The following is a 22,694-nucleotide window of genomic DNA, read 5'->3' as shown; positions in this document are numbered from 1 at the left end:
GTCTGTAGGCTGCCACCACTCTGGTACAGGTTTCCGAAAGAAGGGCCCAGAGCGCCCCACTAACACCTTTTGCTGATTCTTTCCCAGTAGGTTTGATTTAGTACACGACCAAATGCGGCATGAGGACCCAGGCAGAATAATAAAGAACTTTATTTAAAAGGTTTATTAATAACGGTTCTTAAACTTGGTAGATTAAAGAAAATAGTAAAGGTTGGTGAACAAACAAAAATAAAATACCCTAACGTGTCTAACTAGACTGCTCTTAACTGTCCTCTGGTTACTGGCTTCCAACTGTCTCGCCCCTTCTGGATGAGGGATCCCTCCGTCTGCAGCAGCCTCTCCTCAGCTGTGCTCCCTAGAAGTGAACCCCCTCCCTCTGTGATGAGGCCTTTTATCTCTTCTCACAGGAACCATCTCCCTCCTTTCCTATTGGTGCAATTTCCCCCTCAGAATCCCCTCTTACCCAATCACAGGGGCCAAAGGGAACCTGGGAAATGTAGGCCTTGCAGTAACTTGAGTGCAGGCTTCCCCAGAGCCACTAGGCCGAGGCTCATAACACATGCTCACCAAAACTTTAATACATTTGTCTTTTTATATAATGAAGTTTTTATTATTTTAGGTTTAAAGCTATCCATTTATTTTGTTCTCACATTTCTTTTTGTATACAATTATTTATTTGATAGCGTCATCCTAAGCAGAGTTACACTTTAAAGTCCACTGAAGTCAATGGGTATAGAAGGGTTCATTTCCACTTAGGATGGCACTACACTTTTCATACTCTGTAAGCTGCCTTATACTGAATCAGACCCTCAGTCCATCAAGGTCAGAATTGCCTACTCAGACCGGCAGTGGCTCTCCAGGCAGAGGTCTTTTATATCACCTATGACTTCATCCTTAACTGAAGATGCCAGGTACTAAACCTGGGAATTTCTGCATGCCAACAGATGCTGTATTACTGAACCACCACCACCTGTTCTATCACATCCTTAAATTTGAAGACATGCACTGTTTACAATGGGTTGGATCTCATCAGCTTTTCTGCAGGTGTGAGAAGGGCACCTGAAAAGAATATGTCAGGGATGTACATGGAAAAATGCTACCTCGAACCAGCGCTGCAGTGAGGAGACTCCCCCTCCCAACTCCTGTGACACTGGAAAAGCTGATGGAATCTAACTAACATCTTTATAGGGCAAATAATCCCCAACCATTCGCTTATCACCTCCAACTAGTTTTTCCTTAGAAGAAATGTTAAAACTATTCACCAACCTTTCAATTAGCAAAATTTAGGACACCTTTCCAGAAAAATGTTACACAATGAGTCTCTTGGTTTTCATGGACCATTGGAAACACTTTCATGTCTGTGTACATATGACTATATAAACACATATCCATTATATGAGGATATACTTCTCACATTTGATGAAGTGAATTCTAAACCAATGTTTAAAAATCCACAAGACTCCTCCTTATATTTGCTGTGCATATTAACATGGAGGCAGTTGGTTTTTTTGTTTGAGTACAGTAGCAACTTAGAAACTAACAAGAATTAAAGTATTCAGATACAGCTAGATTCCATTGTAGCAAATATGTCCCTCTTTCCTTGGTACTGTTTTTTTTCCGGTAGGTTCGATTCAGCCAGCTTTTTCATTCAATCTCACCCAATCCTCTTCCTTACTATTGCCCTTTTGTCCAGGCAGGTTCTATGAACATTTTTGGCGGTCAAAGGAGGATCCCACTTCCTTTTTTACCAACAGAAAAACTGGTTGAATCCAACTTATTGGCTGTCTTTTGTCCATACAATGAGACTCTGCAGATCTGCCTATCTTGCTAAACTTTGCTTTCGGTACCCCTCGATGTCATTAGATTCTCAGTAATTTTAGGAGACTGTATTATTACTACAAGACCGAACAGCAAATTTCTGAAGACGTGTTTAGAAAAGATCATGTGGAAGATGAAATGGTGGAAATGACACTGAGAATATCTGTGAAAGAAGTAACTTCTAATATAACAAGCAAACAAAAACACTTGTAATTGCATTTATTGCAAAATGCACTTACATTTATATGAAAGACTTTAAAGACAGATAAATGAATGCTAAAAGGCTATTTATAATCACATTACTATTATTAACAACATTTATATTCCACATTTCTGCCCTCATAAAGGCCAACACGGTGGCTAGCAAGTTAAAACGTTAGTTCTGCACTGATTTCCCAGATATTATACATATGAGAATACATTAGGAATTTTCCATATGCCTTCAAATTCATTCTATTTGATTCTGTGAACTAAGAGTCCAATCTTGTAGCTTTACTAGCACAATTGTTTTGTGAACTTAGATCCTTTTGGTAAATGTTATGCATTGCAAAATTAAGCAGTTGGAACTTTATTGTTTCCAAATTTTAGAATCTCCTATATGCTTAATATGTTTGTGCACAATAGTGGTCAAGATTTTAAAAACCACACAACCAGTTCCATGTAATTAAGAGGGATGTAGACCTTGAGTTTATGGAACACTAGGGCTCTACTACCTTATGGCAAGCTGCTTTTGAAACAAAGGGGACTTTCTTTGAGGAAAAAAAGTCAAAAATCTTAATGGGTGTGCCAAAGTTCTTGGGCATGCTTGTATGAGCTCACTGGACCCTGGCCAATATCTTTGAAGAACCACACAGACATCCAAGATCAGCTCCTACAATTCAGTTGACCTTAATGCCTAATGTGTTTTCTAACATTTTTTCCAGCAGTTAAAGCAAGTTTTTCCACTTTGGAAACAAAATCTATTTGACATGAAAAGCAAGTTTGTACATGTATACAACATGGTGATAAATATATTTATGGCCCTAAATTAACAGGCATGTATGATTCCACTCAAGGAGTTTGAACACTTAGGTTTTTCAAATTGGTTCTGAGCTGAACTGCCTGGGGGCTCTCCCCATATAGGAATTGAACCAAGGGTGATGGCTAGGCTGTGCCTGTGTTTTTCCACTGTGCTGTATCTGTCTTCACAGTCCACCTGCCCTGTCCCATGCGGTTGGTGTAAAGGACATGGCCACTGGGCCTGAAGGCTGTCTCTTCTTCCTTTGCTCCCAACTAGAGGAGACCTGTCCCAGGCAATACTTTGAAAAACAAGAAGAGCAGAATTTGTACATTCAAAAGAAGAAGAAATAGCATTTGATACTCTCTGTGACCTGAAGTCACAGAAAATGTTGGCGTGCTGATTTTCTACTCTGCTTCCTTCAGGTGTTGAAGAGATGGAGTCAGGAGACAGTGAGACAAATGGAAGTGAACAAAAAATCAGAAGCCAGGAGTTAGAATTTTCAGGAAGAAGCCTGAAGAAACCTATTGCAAGTGGGTTATAGGCTGGATAGATTTCTGAGTCACTCATTGGCTGAGAACAGCAATGTAAAAACTTAAGAGGATGTTATTGCCTTGATTGGACTAGAGCAGTTTTATAGGGTGACCCCTGAGAAAATATAGATGGGTGGTTAAAGCTGTGCAGTTGTATGATCTTCCAGCAAGCTAACCACTACTTTCAGCAGAGAGGAATAAAAAAGCCACTTTTTTATGTTAAACATGTGTCTTCCATGAACTACCTTAAATGCCAATATCTTTAATATTATTCATACTTCCCATCAGAGTGTACAGGGAGTTAAATTTTGTAACTTGATAGAATTACAAAACTGGAGGACATGCCCCATTCCGCTCAAGTAATCTATAGTGCACAACCAGAAATGGGGAGACAAGGGTAAGGATAATATGTCACACTAATATGTTTCTTATACATTTTTGAATTTTTATAATCAGAATATGTATGCACATAACAAATTTCTGTCTGAATGAAATGGGGATTATTAAGGAATCTGTTTTGTGCATTAGTTTTAATAAAAATATTACATGACCCAAAAAAAATCAACACATTCTTGTCAACTGGCACATTCTTGGGCCACTCTGAAAATGTACCAAGCCAGGTTATCCATGTAACCCTCAACATCACTGACTGTACTGTTAGATTAGATTTCATGGCTACTGGTTTCACAGCTGAAAAGAGACTGATCTTGAAAACATACAAGGATAACTAATTAGGCCACCTCATTGATCCTGAATCAATAACCGGCTGCATCAAGACTGGTAGCTTCATAAAGTTAGCTTAAAGGGGAAGGCCAGCGAGTTCTGCAGCTGCAGTCGTGGATTCTTCTTGTAATAAAGAATTCAGTTGCTTCTGTGCACAGGAGAGGAACAGTTCCAAACTGGACAGGCTACGCTGACGCATCATTTGATCAAGCTGTCAAGAGAGAGAGAGAAAAAAGCTACACTTAGGAAAGCAATCAGCAGTCACACAAAACATGAAAACTATTTAACACGAACATTTTATCTTACTAAAACAACCTTAGGTGGGAATTCAGTCCATGATTAGACATGAGCATGAACAGCATTACGAACGAAAAAAAACCCATGAACAGGCTGTTCGTCTGTTCATGAACGGGGCCATTCGTGAGGCGCCATTCCAGACAAACAAGTGGTCGTCACAAGCCTCGTTCATTGCGTTCATCCGCTGTTCATGAAACCAGACACTCAGGCGCCTTCAATCAATTACTCTGTCTGCACTCCCTCTGTTGCCTTGGTCACCAAAATCAACGCCCAACTTAGCTTGATGGGCAGGTCTTCCTTCCAAGTGTGGAGCTGCAAATTGGTTAAAATTGGTAACATGGGAGCAGACACCAGGGGGGAGGGAGGGAGGAGGGGGGAGTTTTGTAGCCAAGGGAACTCCAACCTCATCCCTGTAAATCCTGTTAGGCAGTTCTGACTGCCAACCACAGACCTCCTGCGTTTCTCAATGAGACCTCTGCTTATAAAAGGGCACTTAGCTCCCAGTACTGGCTTTCACTTTCAGCAAGCAGTGGAGTGGGACAGAGCTGTTGATAGCCTTTTGGGAGAGAGACAGGGAGAGTGCATTGGAGCTGGGCTTTTTTCTGTGTGTGGTGGGTGGGATAGGGCACTGTGCTCCCAGTTCTGGATTTCAGTTTCAGCAGGCAGTGGAGAGGGACAGAGCTGTTGCTAGCCTTTTGGGAGAGACAGGGAGAGTGTATTGGATCTGGGTTTTTTTGTGTGTGGTTAGATAGGGATCTATCTCTTCTCTGGTTCCAGGGCTGCTGCCAGGCTCTGGGGCCAAGCTCTGTGGACACCTCAGCTGAGGGCTCACACTGATCATTATTATTAGTATCAGTGCCTGATCTGGTGCTAACGCTACTGGGTGTGCTGGGCTAGGGCTCTAGCCTCAGCATCCAGTTCCAGGGCTGCTGCTAGGCCCTAGGGCCGAGCTCAGTGGGCACTCCGGCTGAGGGCTCACCCTGACTATTATTAGTAGTAGTATCAGTGCCTGATCTGGTCAGGCTTCTGGGTGTGCTGGGCTAGGGCTCTAGCCCCAGCCTCTGGTTCCAGGGCGGCTGCCACGCTCTGGGGCCAAGCTCTGTGGGCACCTTGGCTGAGGGCTCACATTGATGATGATGATGATGATGATGATGATTAATCTGTGACTGATCTGGTGGTCAGGCTTCTGGGTGTGCTCGGCTAGAGCTCTAGCCTCAGCCTCTGGTTCCGGAGCTGCTGCCTGGCACTGGGGACAAGCTCTGTGGGCACCTCTGCTGACAGCTCACAGTGTTCTCTCCTTTTCTGTCCTCCTTTATTCTAGTTTGGTGGCACAATGAGTCTTCATGTTGTGGTGGCCATGGGTGGTTGTTGGGGGAAGTGCAAAGGTAGTCCTCCTGGTTTCCTCGTGGCAAGCAGTACTGGGTGTGGCTTGGGGGCAGCGGAGAGTACTTCCGCTCCCCCAGATTCACCTGTGAGGGCTGTGGAGGAGGCCAAAGAGGTCTTTCTGCTGGGGGGAGAGGATCTCTGTCAACATTTTGAGGAGGAGGTGGGTGACGGATCCCAGGAGGAATGGTTTGTGTTTTATGAAACATCCCTCCTGTCCCCATCCCAAACTCTCGGTGGTGTCCCTGCCTGCAGTCCACCCCTCATTCCGTCATCCATGGCCAGCTCCGCAGGGCAGCCTATAACCGTTCGTCCTCCTTCCTTTGAGACAGTTTCAGTGCCTCCATATGGAGGCTCTTTCGGGCCCTTCCTAATGACCCCTGTGTGGTGCAGTGCCATGCCTGTGATGTCCTGGTGTGCAGGGGCAAATACCCGAAGCACCTGTCTTTGACGGTCCTGACTAGGCACCTGAAGAGGCACCACGTGAGCCTGTGGTCTCCGTCCTTGACCAGCGATACATCCATTGAGGGAGAAAGAGGGCTACCAGCTCTTCTGAGCAGGGATCAGTGGGAGGGTCACCGGAATCCACACCAAGCAAGAATCCTTGCCCTGAGGGTGATGCTGGTAGGAGCGGAGTGCTCAGGCAGGCCGTGCTCATGCAAGTTGTTCCCTCAGGGTCTGGGACAGCACCACTTAGAATGCCGAGGTTGAGGGCTCCGGAGGTGGGCCTTCACATCTTGGCAGAGACGATTCCCCTACATGGCTTGCCCCTATCCATCGTGGAGTGTGTGGGCTTCCGCAGACTTCCTAAGTATCTTGCCCCTTGGTTCTTCATGCCGTCGCTGCGCACCCTTGCCCGTTGAGTCCAGCGGGTATCTCGAATGAGGGCTGGCACATTTGGGTCAGGTGGGAGCGGCATGGTCAGGCAGGCCGCACCTGCGGAGGTTGTTCCCTCGGGGTCAGGGACAGTGCCATTTAGAATGGTGAGGTTGATGGCTCAGGAGGACTCGTCAAGATGCAGGCATTTGTGCCACCACAGCGTCCCATGCCAGGGGCCAAGCTGGGGGGGGCACTTCTGCTGAGGGCTCACCTAGATAATTATTACTGCCTGAGCTGGTCAGGTATCTGGGAGTGTTGGTGTCGTGCTCCAGTCCCCCTCAGATCCCGGGGCCGCAAAGGTCCAGGGGCAAGCTCAGTGGGTTTCTCGGCTGATGGTTCTCATACGTTTGGGTCTTCTCGATCCTGTTCCGCTGGGTAACCCTTTATCCTCCTCTCCCTGAAAAGTTCCACGTCACTCTTTCTCCCTCTCCCTCTCCGGATGGAACCACTCCGACCCCGACGACCTCTCCTGTCCCGCCCATCCCCTCCTTTCTGCGAAGGCAGGAAGGTGGGTGATGCTGGTGGCAGCCTACTTTGGGCATTTGTGCAAAAGCTCAGGAGCTGTTACACCTGTAGTTGAGCTGCAAAGTGCCCCTACCCATTGCAACCACTGTGCCCTCTGAGCAGGGGGGGAATGGGTCCTGCAACTCTGTCCTTTCCACAAAGGCAGGAAGGAGGATGCTGTTGGCTGTTGCTGCTTTGGGCCATGAGGAACAGCTCAACTGCTGTTGCACATGAAGTTGAACATCATGGTGCTCCCTATCCAAGGCCTCCACTCTGACCCTTCCTAGTGACCTCTCCAATCCTTTCTCTCCCATCCTTTTCCAGAAAGCAGGAAGGTGGTTCATGTCTGCACATTTCATGACTCACACAGTGCCCATTTCTCCTTCTACGAACCCTTTGGAGACCTCTGCTGTCCAGCCCATCCCATCCTTTCCGTGAAGGCGGGAAGGTGGCTGGTGTCCGCTGGTGCTGCCGAAACTGTTATCAGTAGTGCCCGTACTGCCTGGTCAGGCGAGGTGTCTCAGAGTGGTGTGGAACTGCTCTGGCCCCCCTCAGTTTTTGGGGCTGCTGGTCTCTTTTTGTACCTCTCCCTCTGTGGAACCACTCCAACCCTTCTGAATGACCTCTCCTGTTCTGCCCATCCCCTCCTTTCCATGAAGGCAGGACATTGGGCGATGGCAGGTGCTGCCGCTGCACTTTTTCTCCCTCTCCTTCTCTGGAACCACTCTGACCCCTCCCAACTACCTCTCCTGTCCCGTCCATCCCATCCTTTCCACTCATGCAGGAAGGTGGGTGATGTTAGCTGCTGCCGCAGAGTACCTCGGTGGGTTCCTTGAAAGCTTGGAAGCTTTCCAGTTCCCGGTCCATACCTCTCCCTCTGTGGTACTGCCACGACCCTTCCCAATGACTTGTCCCACCCCGTCCCCTCCTTTCCGCAAAGGCAGGAAGGTGGTTGATGTCAGCAGCCGCTGTCGGATCGGGGTCTACCCGTTACTGTCAATGGATCTTCTGGGTCCGGCTCCTTACTGCAGCCGGAACCCCTTGGTCCCTCTCTCCCTGACCACTTCATCTTCCCTCTTCCCTCCTCTCCCTCTAAGGAACTGCCACGACCCTTCCCAACGACTTGTCCCGCCCCATCCGCTCATTTCTGCGGAGGCAGGAAGGTGGTTGGTGTCTGCTGCTGCCGCTTCTCAGCAACAGGTCCAGCTCAGCTGCTGTTGTGCAGATGGTAGTGCAACACAGTGACCCCTGTCCATGGCACTGATTCTCACCTCTGACCGGTGGGAATGGGTCCCACCATGACTCACATCCTTTCTGTGACTGCAGGAAGGCGGTTCATGTCCACAGATGCCGGGTTCGGGCACCAGGGGCAGCTCAGGAACTGTGGCACATGCAGTTGTCTTGCACGGTGGCCCCAATCAATGGCACCTGCTGTTCCCACCAAGGAAGGGGGAATGGGTCCCGCAACGCCATCCTTTCTGCGAAGGCAGGATGGTGGGTCATCTTGGAAGCAGCCTCTGCTTTGACACTGGAGTGGTGTCCAATGCTCCATGAATGTCCAGCTGGTGTGTTTTGTCCAGACTCTACACCACGCGAGGTGTGGAGAACACCATCAACCCCAATGTTGTGAAGTACCCCATCTGGTGAATGCATGTTGGTGTCTGACCCGCCAGGTTGTGCATTTGTGTGCACGAGGCCTCCACATACACCAACTTGTCTTGCTGGAGGAATTTCTTATCAGATTGTGGCTGGGTCATTTTGGACTGCGGTGGCCAATGACATCATCCACCTTTTATAGCTTCCAGAAGGTACCCTCCGGGATGCCTGGCAGGCGGGCACATGGGGGTGCCACCGGTAAGCAGCCAGACCCCCCACTGCCTCTGGGGGAGGTGGCCTCATGCTGCCTCCCCTACCCTGCCAGGCCTGGCGGCTGCCAACATCAACCACCTTCTGGCTTCCATCGGGAATAAAAAAAGGTAGGCCTGGTGGGTAGGCACATGGGGGGTGCTGCCAGCAAGTGGCCAGACCCCCTGCCCCCTCCAGGGGAGGTGACCCCATGCTGCCTCCCCTAGTCTGCCAGACCTTGTGGCTGCCAACATCAACCACCTTCCGACCTCCGTTGGGAATAAAAATAGGCCTGTTGGGTGGGCACATGGGGGGTCCTGCCGGTGAGTGGCCAGACCCCCTGCCACCTCCCCTAGCCCACCAGGCCCGGCAGCCGTACTCATCACCCACCTTCTGGCATCAGCCGGGAATAAAAAAAGTTAGGCCTGGCGTGTGGGCACATGAGGTGGTACCAATGAGTGGCCAGACCTCCCGCCGCCTCCCCTAGCCCGCCAGGCCCAGTGGCCGCAGTCATCACCCCCCTTCCGGCCTCCTATGGGAATAAAAAAGATAGGCCTGGCATGCGGGCACATGGGGGGGGGGTGCTTCCGGCAAGCGGCCAGACCCTCCGCCGCCTCCCCTAGCCCACCAGGCCCAGCGGCCACCAACATCAACCACCTTCTGGCCTCCGCCTGGAATAAAAAAGGTAGGCCTGGCATGCGGGCACATGGGGGGGGGTGCTGCTGTTAAGCGGCCAGACCCTCCACTCCCTCCAGGGGAGGCGGCCCCATGCTGCCTCCCCTAGCCTACCAGGCCTGGCGGCGGCTGACATCACCCATCTTCCAGCCTCCACCGGGAATAAAAAAGGTAGGCCTGGCGTGTGGGTACATGGGGGTGGCGTCAGTAAGCGGCCAGACTCCACGCTGCCTCCCCTAGCCCGCCAGGTCTGGCGGCCGCCGACATCAACCACCTTCCAGCCTACGCCAGGAATAAAAAAAATTAGACCTGGCGGACGGGTACATGGGTTGTGCCACCGGCGAGCAGCCAAAGCCCCCACCCCTTAGAGTCCACCACTTGTACATGGGGCAAAAGACAACTGGTGGCTCCCATTGTGTCGAATGCAGTTTCCTGGGGGCATCAGATTTGGGAATGTATAACTCCAAAATCTGCATTACAATCTTGACCAAACTTGGGTGATGGCTGGAGGGGAGCCTGCTGAACACTTCCTGTGAATATGGCCTGTCTAAGTCTAACAGGGGCCGCTCTGGCGCCAACAAACAATGATCACCGAACACGTTCATTAATGGGACATGTTCGTTTCCATTCATCCATTTGTGTTTGGCGGTGACAACAACGAACAGCATGTTTGTGTTTTTTTCCCCATTTGTGCCCATGAAACATATTGTATAGCATTACACACAGCTGATTTCCTTCCAGCTTCAAATGGGATAGGGTAAAGCAAAGCTTGGGAATGACTTTATCCACATGAAAGTGCGCTTAGCCATTAACAAGGCCTCATTTTAGATCACTGCTAGAAATTTCTGCATTTTGATTAGCTGATAATGTCACAAATTAACAACTGGAGTTTTCCATGCCAATGATACACTGATATTTAATTTATTTGATAAGACAGTAAGATATGAACTTTTAAAACAATTTATTTTATGAAAACTAGAAAAGTGCTTTATTCCATCATTCTCTTTTGTTACTGAATCCCCAATCAAATACAGCATTTGTAGTCACTTTAGCATGATGCTTCAGTTTTTAAGGATTTCTAGGTGAACTGCCTATAATTGCCTGTAAATTCTCACTGATTTGTATGACCAAAAAGTAGAATGTTGACTTGCAATGTCTGAGACATTCCAAAAGTTCCACTGAAATAATCCAGCTCAGCTGACCTGCCCATTAGATTTTCACTTCCCTAAAACAATCTTTCCCCCAAATAAAGCCTACAAAACATCTCACCATTTACCCCCCTTCTTACAAAACATTATGAATGAATGTACTTCATAAAAAATGGTCCAAATATGGTCAGAGCAATTTCTGTAATGCATAAATTGATAAAACACAGAAGAAGGTTTATCATCACATTTAATGAAATGTTTTCAAAGTTTCATACTTTCTACCAGCTGCTGCTGAAGTTTGGGAACTTCTGCAATGTATCACAAGAGTTGAAAGCAAAACAATTCTAAATACCATTCTTTTATACCATTTTTCATTTTTTCTAAATATTTCTTGAAGTGGTTTGAACAAATGGACATTGGCACATTTGGTACACTGAGGACCAAAATGACATGAGACACAAGTGCTGACTATGTCCTCTGAGGTGAATTATTCACCTTGGCATCTTACAAAGTTTCTGTTCAACCTCTGCTTCTGCAATAATAGGGCACTCAGGATTTGTGGCTCTGAGATCCAACGCTGGAACTGTGACTTCTTTCAAACTGATTACAGGATTGGGTGGATCTCCAAGTCCCCAGGTACGGTTGACCCTTGTTTGAGCTTAGGGGAGTGGCTATGGGATGTCCTTGTGAGGGTCAACAATGCCTATATTTATGCATTTATTCTCAAGTGTAAGCATTTGTCCATTTGTCCTCAAAGTGACTAACAACAAAGATAAAACACAGTTCATCCCATCACATCAACACATAAGGAAAGCTAAATCAAAACAAATGCCAGAGAGCTAGGAAAAGTTGGCATGAAAACATCCAGTACAGTTAACAGAAATCAGAAATTGTCAAACGGCCACTGGAAAAAGAATAGTCTTAACCATGTGCATAAAAGCAAGGAAAGGGCTTTCCTAGGCAGGGAGTAAACTCAAAAGGCAGCCTTTTAATCTATTCAGAGCTACATCTTTAAAAATCCAAATAGAATTATTGTTGTGCTTCAACATTCATCTTATATACTAATAGCCAACTGGCCCTGATCTGAGAATACTTAAACTGGAGATTTGAGCCAAGAACAGACAAAACAGATCTTCCTACACACCTGAAAAATGTGCCAGGTTTGCAAAAAAAATAAAAATCTAAAGACAAAAAAAAAAAACCCCTGCAAAAAACACTGGGTGGTTACCGCCCCCCCCCAAGAGTGCCTACAGCTTTAACCAGATACCCTCAGTGGCTGTTGCTATACAACCATAAAAGTTCAGCAAATATTCTAGGCTTGGTTTCTGTCAGAAAAAGGCAGATGGAGAGGTCAGGGCCCTTTCCAGGGCTGTTCTGGTCTTTGAGGAGGACTCAGTGGGGCCAGGCCCAGAAGCAATCATCAGACTAGGGATGGCAGTCCCCCGCTAGAGGGGGATCCCCCATTGATACCCTCCCCCACCCCCCATTTACCTGGCTGGCAGGGGGAAATGTGCCTCCTGGGGCGCACCACAGCGACCCAATTTGGCTGGATTCAAGCCCGATTTGGCCTGAATAGGGCCTGAATTGAGCCACTGTGAAGTGTGGGAACGCTCCTGCACTCTGCAGTGGCTGGATTTGGGCTGAATCAGCCCAGATTCGACACCAATCGTACCACTGCAGAACACAGCAGCGCTTCCACCTCTGCAGGAACCCGATTCAGGCACAATTCGCTCCCCTGGGGAGTGCAGAAGTGCTCCCAGGGCGGCCTGTGACCCATGCAATGACATCACTTTCTGGAAGCGACATCCTCACGCAAACCAGCTGCATGCACTGCGTGCATAATGGGGATAACTATAAGGTAAGTGCTAGGCCTCTGATCTCCTGCCGGGGGAGGGCAGGGGAGGTTGGGGGACCTGGCAACCCTATACCAGACACACTTGATACCACATGTCTAGAATGACTCTTTCAGGCCTGGCTGCTTGCTTCTGTTCAACAGCAGCCCCTCTCCCAACAAAAGCCAATGTAGCATAGCGGTTAGAGTTTCAGAGTAGGATCTGGGAGACCCAGGTTCAATTCCCACTCAGTTGTGGAAACTTACTGGGTAACTCTAATCCAGTTACACACACTCATCCTAACCTACCTCTTAGGGTTGTTGAGAGGATAATATGGAGGCAAGGAGAATGATGTATGCTGCTTTGTGGAGATAGGCAGTATATAAGTGAAGATAGGGACAGATAAAAAAGGTAAATTTAGTGGGTTTGAAGGAGAGAAGGACAGAGAGAACGGTGAGCATATGAAGGCTGCCAGGAGGAAGGAAAGAGGAAATACTGCAGTGAAAGGGATAGAGGGGAGAGTAAAACACCTTCTTTAAAATACCTCCAGCAATTTCCCACTTGGCCTGGCTCAAATGGCACTGCACAACCGGGCCATAATGGAGAGGCAGCTGGGGGGCGAGTAAAGAGAGGTGCAGGTGGATGGGAAGGAGAGAAGGAAGCAGAAAAAGGTGGAACGGCTATGGGTGGACAAGGAAGGGGGAAAAGGTGGGAGATGGGAAAATGAGATGCCCTCGAAAGACCTTGCGGGTCCCCACTTGCAATGATCTGAATGACATTCTCCTCTCTATATTCTGAAAACATATCAGTTAAGCAAGAAATGCTCTGCACTGGTCTGCATTAAAGCCGCAAGAAAGCCAGGGCCAATGTGATGTTGGAGACAACATGGTGCCGTTGGACGAGGGCCTGGGACATCAAGGCTCAAACCCCTGTCCTGCATGGAATCTTGCTGGGTGACCTTGGCCAGTCACACACGCCCAGCTTAACCAGCTTCACGGGAGTTGCCCGGTCCCCCCAGGCTGAGAGTGGGGGAGGAGAGAGCTGTTGGGGGCAGCATGCTGGTGGAGCCTCACCTGGTGCATGCTGGGTCTGAAACACTCCTGTGTCATTAGAGGGAATGACATCACATTTTGCCTGGCTAGTGAGGTGTGTTTGTGTGTGTGCGTGTGCAGAAACAGGGCTGGAAAATTCCGGACATGACGCCATTCTCAGTGTGATGCAGAAGTGGCAGCATCCTGGGGCCAATTCAGCCCCTCAAGGGGCTGATTTTTACTGCATCCCTTGCCCCCACCAGGTAACTCTAGTTATTGTGAGGATGTGGAAGAGAGGAGAAGGATGTAGACTGCTTTGGGTACTCATTAAGGAGAAAGGCAGAGTATGAATGAATAAACAGGCAAGCAAGAAAACTGTGCAGAAACTGTCTGAGGTGTTGCTTTTCTTGAAGCCCTTAATTTTTCCTGTTCTCTCTAAATTGCTGCCTAGGAAATGTTGCTTAGACTAGGTGTGTGCTGCAAACCCCTGTGACCTCAGACTGTATCCCCTCCTTCAAGCTATTAAAAGAAAGGCATCAGAAAATTTCACTAAAGATGTAGTTTTCAAGAGTATTCCAAATTTCCTGAAGCTTGGACTTACTACTTAATGGGGGTATATATACATTAACAACTAAAAGACAAAATGTTAAATTGTACCACTGCGGCCATGGTGTGTTGTGCACTAGGCCCCAAGTCTATTACTGTAACCTGCAATTTAGTAGAAATGAAAATAGCCAGCCCTCCCTGGGCTCTGCCTCTTTTCGCTGCATCAGAAGCAAATAGTTCACAGGTGGAAAGCCCATTCACAAGCGAGAGGACTTGGACCCAGGACTCCTGAAGGAGATCAATGTCAAACGAGGAAAGATATTACAAGAAGGAGATGCCCACCCAGTAATATTCCAAGACAGAACCTGGATATTGGCTGTGGGAGGTAACTTGTCAATCTGGGCAGCTCACAGCTTCCTCTATCTTGGGTGGGAGGGCTGAAGGCACTTCCATCTGTGGGGAGTAATGGGCCCTTTATAACAGGCCCAGGTGAAAGCCTGTTTAGGAGAGGAGGGGATTCAATGGGCATCTTCTGTTGTTCAGATAAAATATACTGAACGGGTGCAAGGTCTAGGGAGGTAGAGGAAAGAGAAATTGCATCCTCAGTCTCCTCATTATGTAGGGAGTTAGAACGGCTCGACGCCTCCGTAAGGGCTATAGAATCATTCAAATCTCTCCATTCAGGCGTCTTTCCCTCAGGGCCTGTATCATTAGGTAAAGGGCCTGTCCCTGAAGCTGTTTCCTCCGTACTTGAAAGAGGTAGACTCAAGCCCTTACTAGGTGCTGCATTAGAAGTTCTCTCAGGAGCATTGCAGAGCACAACTGAGTCAGTCTTTGATGATAATTTATTGCTAGTACTGGTGTTGTTATAAACTTGAGCTTGGAGTCTTGCCTTTTTTTTAACTTCCTGTCTCTCTGGAAGGCATAAGTTGAGAGGTCCAGCCATGTCTCTAAGTTTGTGTATAGAAGTTTTTAGGTTGTTGAGAATGGAAGCAATATACTCCTGTTCATTGTGTAAAGTTTCTTTTGCAGAAGTTGGATTATGAAGAGGCATTTGAGGTGGTGATGCTTTATTGCCTACACCTGCAGAGATTGCTGACTCAGTATACCCTCCCTTTTAACTACTGGTGGATTCCCAATGGATCCTCTTTGGCCTGGGGTGAGTTCCCCCACCCACCCTTTCCTATCTTACTATGGCGTTCTGTGATTCCCTCAAACTGCCGTGTCTTCCACCTGCAGCTGTCTTTCCTCCCAGCTACATCCTATACCCACTAAGGGGGCTTTCTCTAGGCTCAAAACTTTGGTTCTGCCTTCCAGCAAAGGCTTCCTCAACCTGTTGAGCTCACCTCAGGCCTTCCAGGACTCTGGTTACCCAGGCCTTTCTGGGCCCTACTATATTGGTAGCTGTCGAGCTGAGCCTCCTTCAGTTCTCCCAGCCCTGCCTCCACCTAATGCCATTTCTGGGCCTGGCCAGCCCTAGATGACTGCCCCCCAGCCTTTTACCACTCTGGCTCCTGTGGCTCCACCCCCTGCAGGCCTACCATGACCTTTTGTTTGCCCCTGGGCCAGACAGGACAGGTTGCATCCTCCAGCTTGCAGCCTGGTGTCACTCCTGGCCCAACTGCATTTACTTACTGCCTGTCCATCAGGAGCACCAGCCACCACTAATAGATTCAGAGGAGTTTGCCATGTTAGGCTGTAGTTACAAAATAGTAAAAAGCCCAGTAGCACCTTTAAGACTAACCAATTTTACTGCAGCACTAGCAACAAAGCCCGTTGTGAGAAAAAATACAACGGACTCTAGAAAGTGGAGGGTGGGCAGGCAGGCATTGTCTCCTCCTCTGTGCCTGATCCTGGCCAGGTGAAGGCAGGGGGTGGGTGGGAATTGTCAACTACTCTCCTCTTGGTCCCAGCAGCATGAAGGTGGGGGCCAGGCATTGCCACCCACTCTGCTCTTGATCCTGACCGGGTGAAGGGAGGGGTAGGCATTCCAACCTGCTCTACGCCTGAACTCAGCCAAGTGAAGGGAGGCGGGCATTGCCACCTGCTCCACGCCTGATCCCAGCTGGGTGAAGGGGGGGCTATGCTGCCATCTGCACTCCTGATCCCGGCCAGGTGAAGGTGGGGGTGGGCATAGTCACGTGCTCACCTCCTGATCCCAGCCAGGTGAAGGTGAGAGGAAGGCATTGCCACCTGCTCCACTCCTGATCCTGGCTGGGTGAAGGCAGGGAGTGGGTATTGCCACCAGCTCCATGCCTGATCCCAGTAGGGTGAAGGTGAGGGGCGGGCATTGCCACCTGATCTGATCCTGATCCCAGGCGGGTGAAGGCAGGGGCAGGCATTGCCACCTGCTCCATGCCTGATGCGAGTCAGGTGAAGGTGGGGGGAGGGCATTGCTACCTGCTCTGCTCCTGATTCCAGCTGGGTGAAGGTGGGGTGAGGGCATTGCCACCTGCTTTGTTCCTGATCCTGGCTAGATGAAGGCAGGTGAGTGGGTACTGCCACGTGCTCTGCTCTTGATGCTGGCCGGGTGAAGGCGGGGAGCAGGCTTTTTCAGCTGCTCTGCTCCTGATCCTGGCTTGGTGAAGGCGCAGGTGGGCATTTCCACCTGCTCCACACTTGATCCTGGCTGGGTGAAAGCAGGGATGGACATTGATACCTTCTCTGCTCCTGATCCCAGCTGGGTGAAGGTGGGGCGGGGAGGCTTACCTCCTGCTCTGCTCCTGATCCAGGCTGGGTGAATGAGAGGGATGGGCATTGCTTCCTACTCCGCTCCTGATCCTGGCCATGTGAAGGTGGGGGGGGGCAGGCATTGCCACTTGCTCCACTCCTGATCCTGGCCTGATTGTTGGCATGGGCATTGCGACCTACTCTACTCCTGATCCTGGCTGGATGAAGGAGGGGTGAGGGCATTGCCATCTGCTCTGCTCTTGATCCTGGCCAGGTGAAGGTGAAAGGGCGGGTATTGCCCCCTGCTCCATTTCTGATCTTGGCCGGACGAAGATGAGAGGGCGGGTATTGCTCCCTGCTCCACTTCTGATACTGGCCGGGTGAATGTGAGGAACGGGCATTGCTTCCTGCTCTGCCCCTGATCCATGAACCAAAACAAGGCCAACCCCTGGAATACACAACAAGAGAACAAGGAGGAACCACTCCCCAGGAGCACAATATTCACTTAAACCTTTTTTTCTTTTTTTGTATACTGAACCTTATGTATTCATTAAACTCTACAAGGATGTGTTGAACTGCTTATTATTATTCACACACATCACGTTCAGAGGAGCTAATCACAAAAGTACATTTTTTAAATACAGAACATGTATAGTAACACCTGGTCAATACAAAAATTAGTTCCTCAAAAGTACATAAGAACCAGGAAGGATCGAGAGCCAAGGGGGAGCAAAGTTAAATTCATTTCTTCCATCAGAATAACATCTCAGTTCTTAAATACCCCAAAAGGTGGCAGTGTTGGTGTGCCCGAAGTGACGGCGTCGACGAGTTGTTCCGCTCAGCTTTTCGTCTGCGACTTCCTCAGGGGCAACCACCGTTACTGCAAGAAGACATTTACTACAAACACCACCAATACAACACTACTTATTCGTTACACTGTAGCACCCTAGAAGCCCCCTTCCCCAGGGGGACAAGTACATACCCTTATTCCACCATCCAGACCATTTCTCAACCCTCCAGCAAGAGCGACGTCAGCAAGAGCCTGGCGTGGCTACCAAACTAATTGCCCAGAATATATACAACTAATGGCCAACAGGTGCAGTGGATGCCATGGGGGATCAATCCAGGAAAGACTTGTAGTTAATCTCATTGTTGAGTCCTGCAGGGGCCATGGTTTTCAGGGAAAAAATCCAAAAGGCTTCCTTGCGGAGCAGTTCACGTTGCAGACTCACTGCCCTACTTGCTTTGTATAGCCCCACCACCCTCAAATCTGTCGCCTCATGGTTATACTCCAAGACGTGAGGGGTAAGTGGGGCTTCCATGACTTTATTACGAATTCTGGAAACATGTTCCAGTATGCGTACTTTCAAGGGTCTGATCGAATTGTCAATGTAAATTTTATTAAATTTAGATGATATCACCGAGGAACTCAAAGGGGCATTGACAACTTCAGCCCCTCGGGTTCCAGTGTTTTATCACTTACCTAAGATACATAAAAAAGCTTCCCCCCCCCGGGTCGGCCAATTATATCTGGATGCGGGTCGGTATTGGAACCCTTATCCATCTATATAGATTCTATCCTCCAGCCTGCGGTCTCGAGAATTCCTGCCTTAATGGGTGACACTGGCTCCTTTATCAAATTCATTGAGGGCACAAAGGTCCAAGATAATTTAGTGATGTTAACCATGGATGTGGCATCACTTTACACATCCATCCCTCTAGAGGAGGCAAGAGAGATAATTGAGCTTACCTTACGACAGCGCAAGGTGTTTTATCCACCCACAGAGTTCCTACTCCAACTGGCGGAAATTATGTTGGAGCATAATTATTTTGAGTTCCTGGATGAGTACTATCTCCAGATTAAAGGGGGTAGCCATGGGGTGCGCGGCAGCACCCAGTGTGGCTAACCTATTCATGGCTAGATGGGAGGCAGCCCATATCGTGGGTGAGGGGAATCCCTTCCATGGTAATATTCTTAAATATTGCCGCTATATTGATGATTTATTCCTCCTGTATGAAAACAAGGATACTGTAGAAGAATTCTGTGCGTGGGTGAATGCCAGGGACCCCAATATTAAGTTTACTTGGAGGTCGGAGGTGGACTATATAGATTATCTGGATGTCACTGTCTTTAGGAGCGGAGATACCTTATTGGTAAGGCCGTTCCATAAGGCAATAGACCGCAACTCATATTTGTCATACCACTCTTCTCAACCCCCCCAACTTAGGAAAAATATTCTGTTTGGTCAGCTCCTCCGCTTGAAACACAATTCCTCTAGGGAAGAGGATTACCAGGGTGAAAGGAGGCGTATGGTGGCTGCTTTTCGGGACAGGGGATATCCAGCGCAGGTGTTACACGCAGCGGTCACACGGGCGTCAAATAGAACCCGGGGTGACCTTATGATACGAACGGCACGGGAATCACAGGTGGGCTATAGACTATACCCCATATGCGTTGAGGGTTCAGCATATCATAAGGAAGCACTGGCCGCTGGTTCAGGATATTCCAGGCTGTGCGAGATACCCGATGATAGGATTTAGAAGAACTCGGAATATTAGGGACAGCTTGGTTCATTCGAGATTGAGACAAGAGCAGATCTTGGAGCACCAGCAAACCTTACCGGCGGGCACTTTTCCATGTGGCCGCTGCTCTGCCTGTAAATAAATATGGCAGGGCAAGACGATTTGCCTACCGGGCACATATAGGACGGTTACACAGCAGTCCTTTATTACGTGCCATACATCTGGCATTGTGTACATGATCTGTTGCCCGTGTAATAAAATTTACATTGGCAATTCGATCAGACCCTTGAAAGTACGCATACTGGAACATGTTTCCAGAATTCGTAATAAAGTCATGGAAGCCCCACTTACCCCTAACTTCTTGGAGTATAACCATGAGGCGACAGATTTGAGGGTGGCGGGGCTATACAAAGCAAGTAGGGCAGTGAGTCTGCAACGTGAACTGCTCCGCAAGGAAGCCTTTTGGATTTTTTCCCTGAAAACAATGGCCCCTGCAGGACTCAACAATGAGATTAGCTACAAGTCTTTCCTGGATTGATCCCCCACAGCATCCACTGCACCTGTTGGCCATTAGTTGTATATATTCTGGGCAATTAGTTTGGCAGCCATGCCAGGCTCTTGCCGACGTCGCTCTTGCTGGAGGGTTGAGAAAAGGTCTGGATGGTGGAATAAGGGTATGTACTTGTCCCCCTGGGGAAGGGGGCTTCTAGGGTGCTACAGTGTAACGAATAAGTAGTGTTGTATTGGTGGTGTTTGTAGTAAATGTCTTCTTGCAGTAACGGTGGTTGCCCCTGAGGAAGTCGCGGACGAAAAGCTGAGCGGAACAACTCGTCGATGCCGTCACTTTGGGCACACCAACACTGCCACTTTGGGGGGGATTTAAGAACTGTGATGTTATTCTGATGGAACAAGTGAATTTAACTTTGCTCCCCCTTGGCTCTCGATCCTTCCTTGTTCTTATGTACTTTTGAGGAACTAATTTTTGTATTGACCTGGTGTTACTATACATGTCCTGTATTTAAAGAATGTACTTTTGTGATTAGCTCCTCTGAACGTGATATGTGTGAATAATAATAAGCAGTTCAACACATCCTTGTAGAGTTTAATGAATACATAAGGTTCAGTATACAAAAAAAGAAAAAAAGGTTTAAGTGAATATTGTGCTCCTGGGGAGTGGTTCCTCGTTCTCTTGCTGCCCCTGATCCAGGCTGGGTGAAGGCGGGGACAGCATTGCACCTGTTCCACTCCTGATCCTGGCCATGTGAAGGCGGGAGAGCAGGCATTGCCACTTGCTCCGCTCCTGATCCCAGCTGGGTGCAGGCAGGGGCAGCATTGCCACCTGCTCCACTCCTGATCCTGGCCATCAGATGCAACTTTATTGTAGCATAACCTTTTGAGAACTACAGCTCTCTTTGTCAGATGCAACTTTATTGTAGCATATGCTTTTTAGAACCACAGCTCTCTTTGTCAGATGCATCTGATGATGTATCTGACAAAGAGAACTGTGGTTCACGAAAGCTTATGCTAAAATAAAGTTGGTTAGTCTTAACAGAGCTACCACTCAGGCTCCACAGGCTGCCTGGCTGGCCACAATGTGGTTGGAAGTGATGTGAAAATACCTTTTGTGGCTAGTCAGCCTGCCAGCCTTCTCCTTCTTCCCTCACTGGTCTATCTTGTTTGGCAACTGAGAGGCTGGACAGTGTCAAGAAGGAAGGCTATTCTTACTGACCATCCTTTCTGGTTGTGTTTGTATGTCTGTACGTTTTCATTGTATTGTTAAATATTTATATATACATTTTAAATGCTGTTTTTAAGGTTTTAAAGGCCTTGATGTTTGCCACCTATTTGGGCAGAAGCATATAAATATTTAAAATAAATAAGTAAATAAATTTTTATTTATATTTATTAACAAGATTTTTACCTTTTCTTTCTGCTTAAGGGCACTGTGGTTAAGAAATTCAAACATAAAACCAACACATAAACATATCATTAAAGCAATTTAAAACCAGAACTTAAAATCACTCAAAGCAGGGTCTCCAAAGAGGGTTGGGTAGGTTTATAAGGGAGCAGGCAGTCTTTCAGGTGTGTTGGTGCCAAACCATAGAGGGCTTTAAAGGTTGGCACCAGCATCTTGAATTGTGCCTAGAAACAGATTGGGAGCCAGCGTAGATGGACCAAGACTTTACTGATATGGTCCAGTCAGCATCCTGGTTGCAAGCATTCAGTACCAATTGAAGTTTCTGAACACTTTTCAAGGGCAGTCCCAAGTAGAGTGCATTGCAGTAATCTCATCTAGATGTAACCAGGGCCGTTTTCACACGTCTCGGCATAGCACTAAACTCACGGAACGAGGGCGTCTTCATGCCACGATTTCTGATGTCATTGTGACATGAAAACAGAATCATGGAGTGATGACATCAGAAATCGTGCCATGAAGACACCCTCGTTCTGTGAGTTTAACGCTATGCGGAGACGTGTGAAAATGGTCCAGGGCACGTACCTAACCAGATGAAGTTGGTAAAAGGCACCCCTGGCTGCAGCTGCCACTTGCTTGTCCAGCAGTAGCACTGAGTCCAAGAACACCACTAAACTACAGACCTGCTCTTTCAAGGGGAGTGCTATCCCCCTCCAGAACAGGTGACACCTTAAATCCTGGGTCAGACCTTCTGCTCACCAGTAGCACTTCAGACTTGTTGAGATTAAACTTCAGTTTGTTAGGCTGCCTTCACTCCAATACTGCCTCCAGACACTGGTTCAGGATTTCTACAATGTGGATAAGATGCTGCCGATGGCTGATCACGACTTAATGTTGTTAAGGCTTTTCAACTGAAAGTGAAAAGATGCCCCATATCATCACTTTTCTAATGGGATCTGCCTGTGACCCCTCTCGCCCAATTATTTACCTCTCTTCCTTTCAAGGTAATCATGGCAGTGTACTTCCCTTTCCCACTTAATCTTTAAACCAACCCAGTGAGATAGGTTAGCATGACAGTGCAGAACAGGCTCAAACTCACCAAATAACTGTCGTGGTTTGAAACTGAGTCTCACTGCTCTTTGCCTGACATGCTAAAAGCTACACAACACAAATAGTATTCATGACTTATTATTTCCTTAAACTGCATTACTGCTTTGTACTTACTGCTTATGGCCCAAATACACTGGTAACTCATTGATTTCAGAAATCTGGTCAAAAGGCTTGATATGCTGAGAAAAGCTCTTTACAACTGTCAAATGTTTTACCATTCTACAAGAACATCTAAAGATATTTGTTCCAACAGAAATCAAGATGG

The 22,694-nt window shown here is 48.0% G+C and overlaps 1 protein-coding gene across 6 annotated transcripts in view; it reads right to left on the bottom strand.

Moving 5' to 3' along the window:
• Positions 1–2,022: 2,022 nt before the first annotated feature.
• Positions 2,023–22,694, bottom strand: part of CCDC91 (coiled-coil domain containing 91) — a 279,810-nt gene continuing 259,138 nt past the window's right edge. For all 6 annotated transcript variants that reach the window (XM_055000772.1, XM_055000775.1, XM_055000774.1 and 3 more), the window contains one exon: positions 2,023–4,282. In XM_055000772.1, the coding sequence (XP_054856747.1) occupies positions 4,148–4,282 (135 nt within the window). In that variant the 3' untranslated portion in view covers positions 2,023–4,147. The remainder of the gene's footprint in view (positions 4,283–22,694) is intronic.

Source organism: Eublepharis macularius, chromosome 16, assembly GCF_028583425.1.
Source record: "Eublepharis macularius isolate TG4126 chromosome 16, MPM_Emac_v1.0, whole genome shotgun sequence".
NCBI classification, from domain to species: Eukaryota; Metazoa; Chordata; class Lepidosauria; order Squamata; family Eublepharidae; genus Eublepharis; species Eublepharis macularius.
The sequence above is the reverse complement of the archived record's forward strand: the minus strand, read 5'-3'. Positions and strand labels throughout refer to the sequence as shown.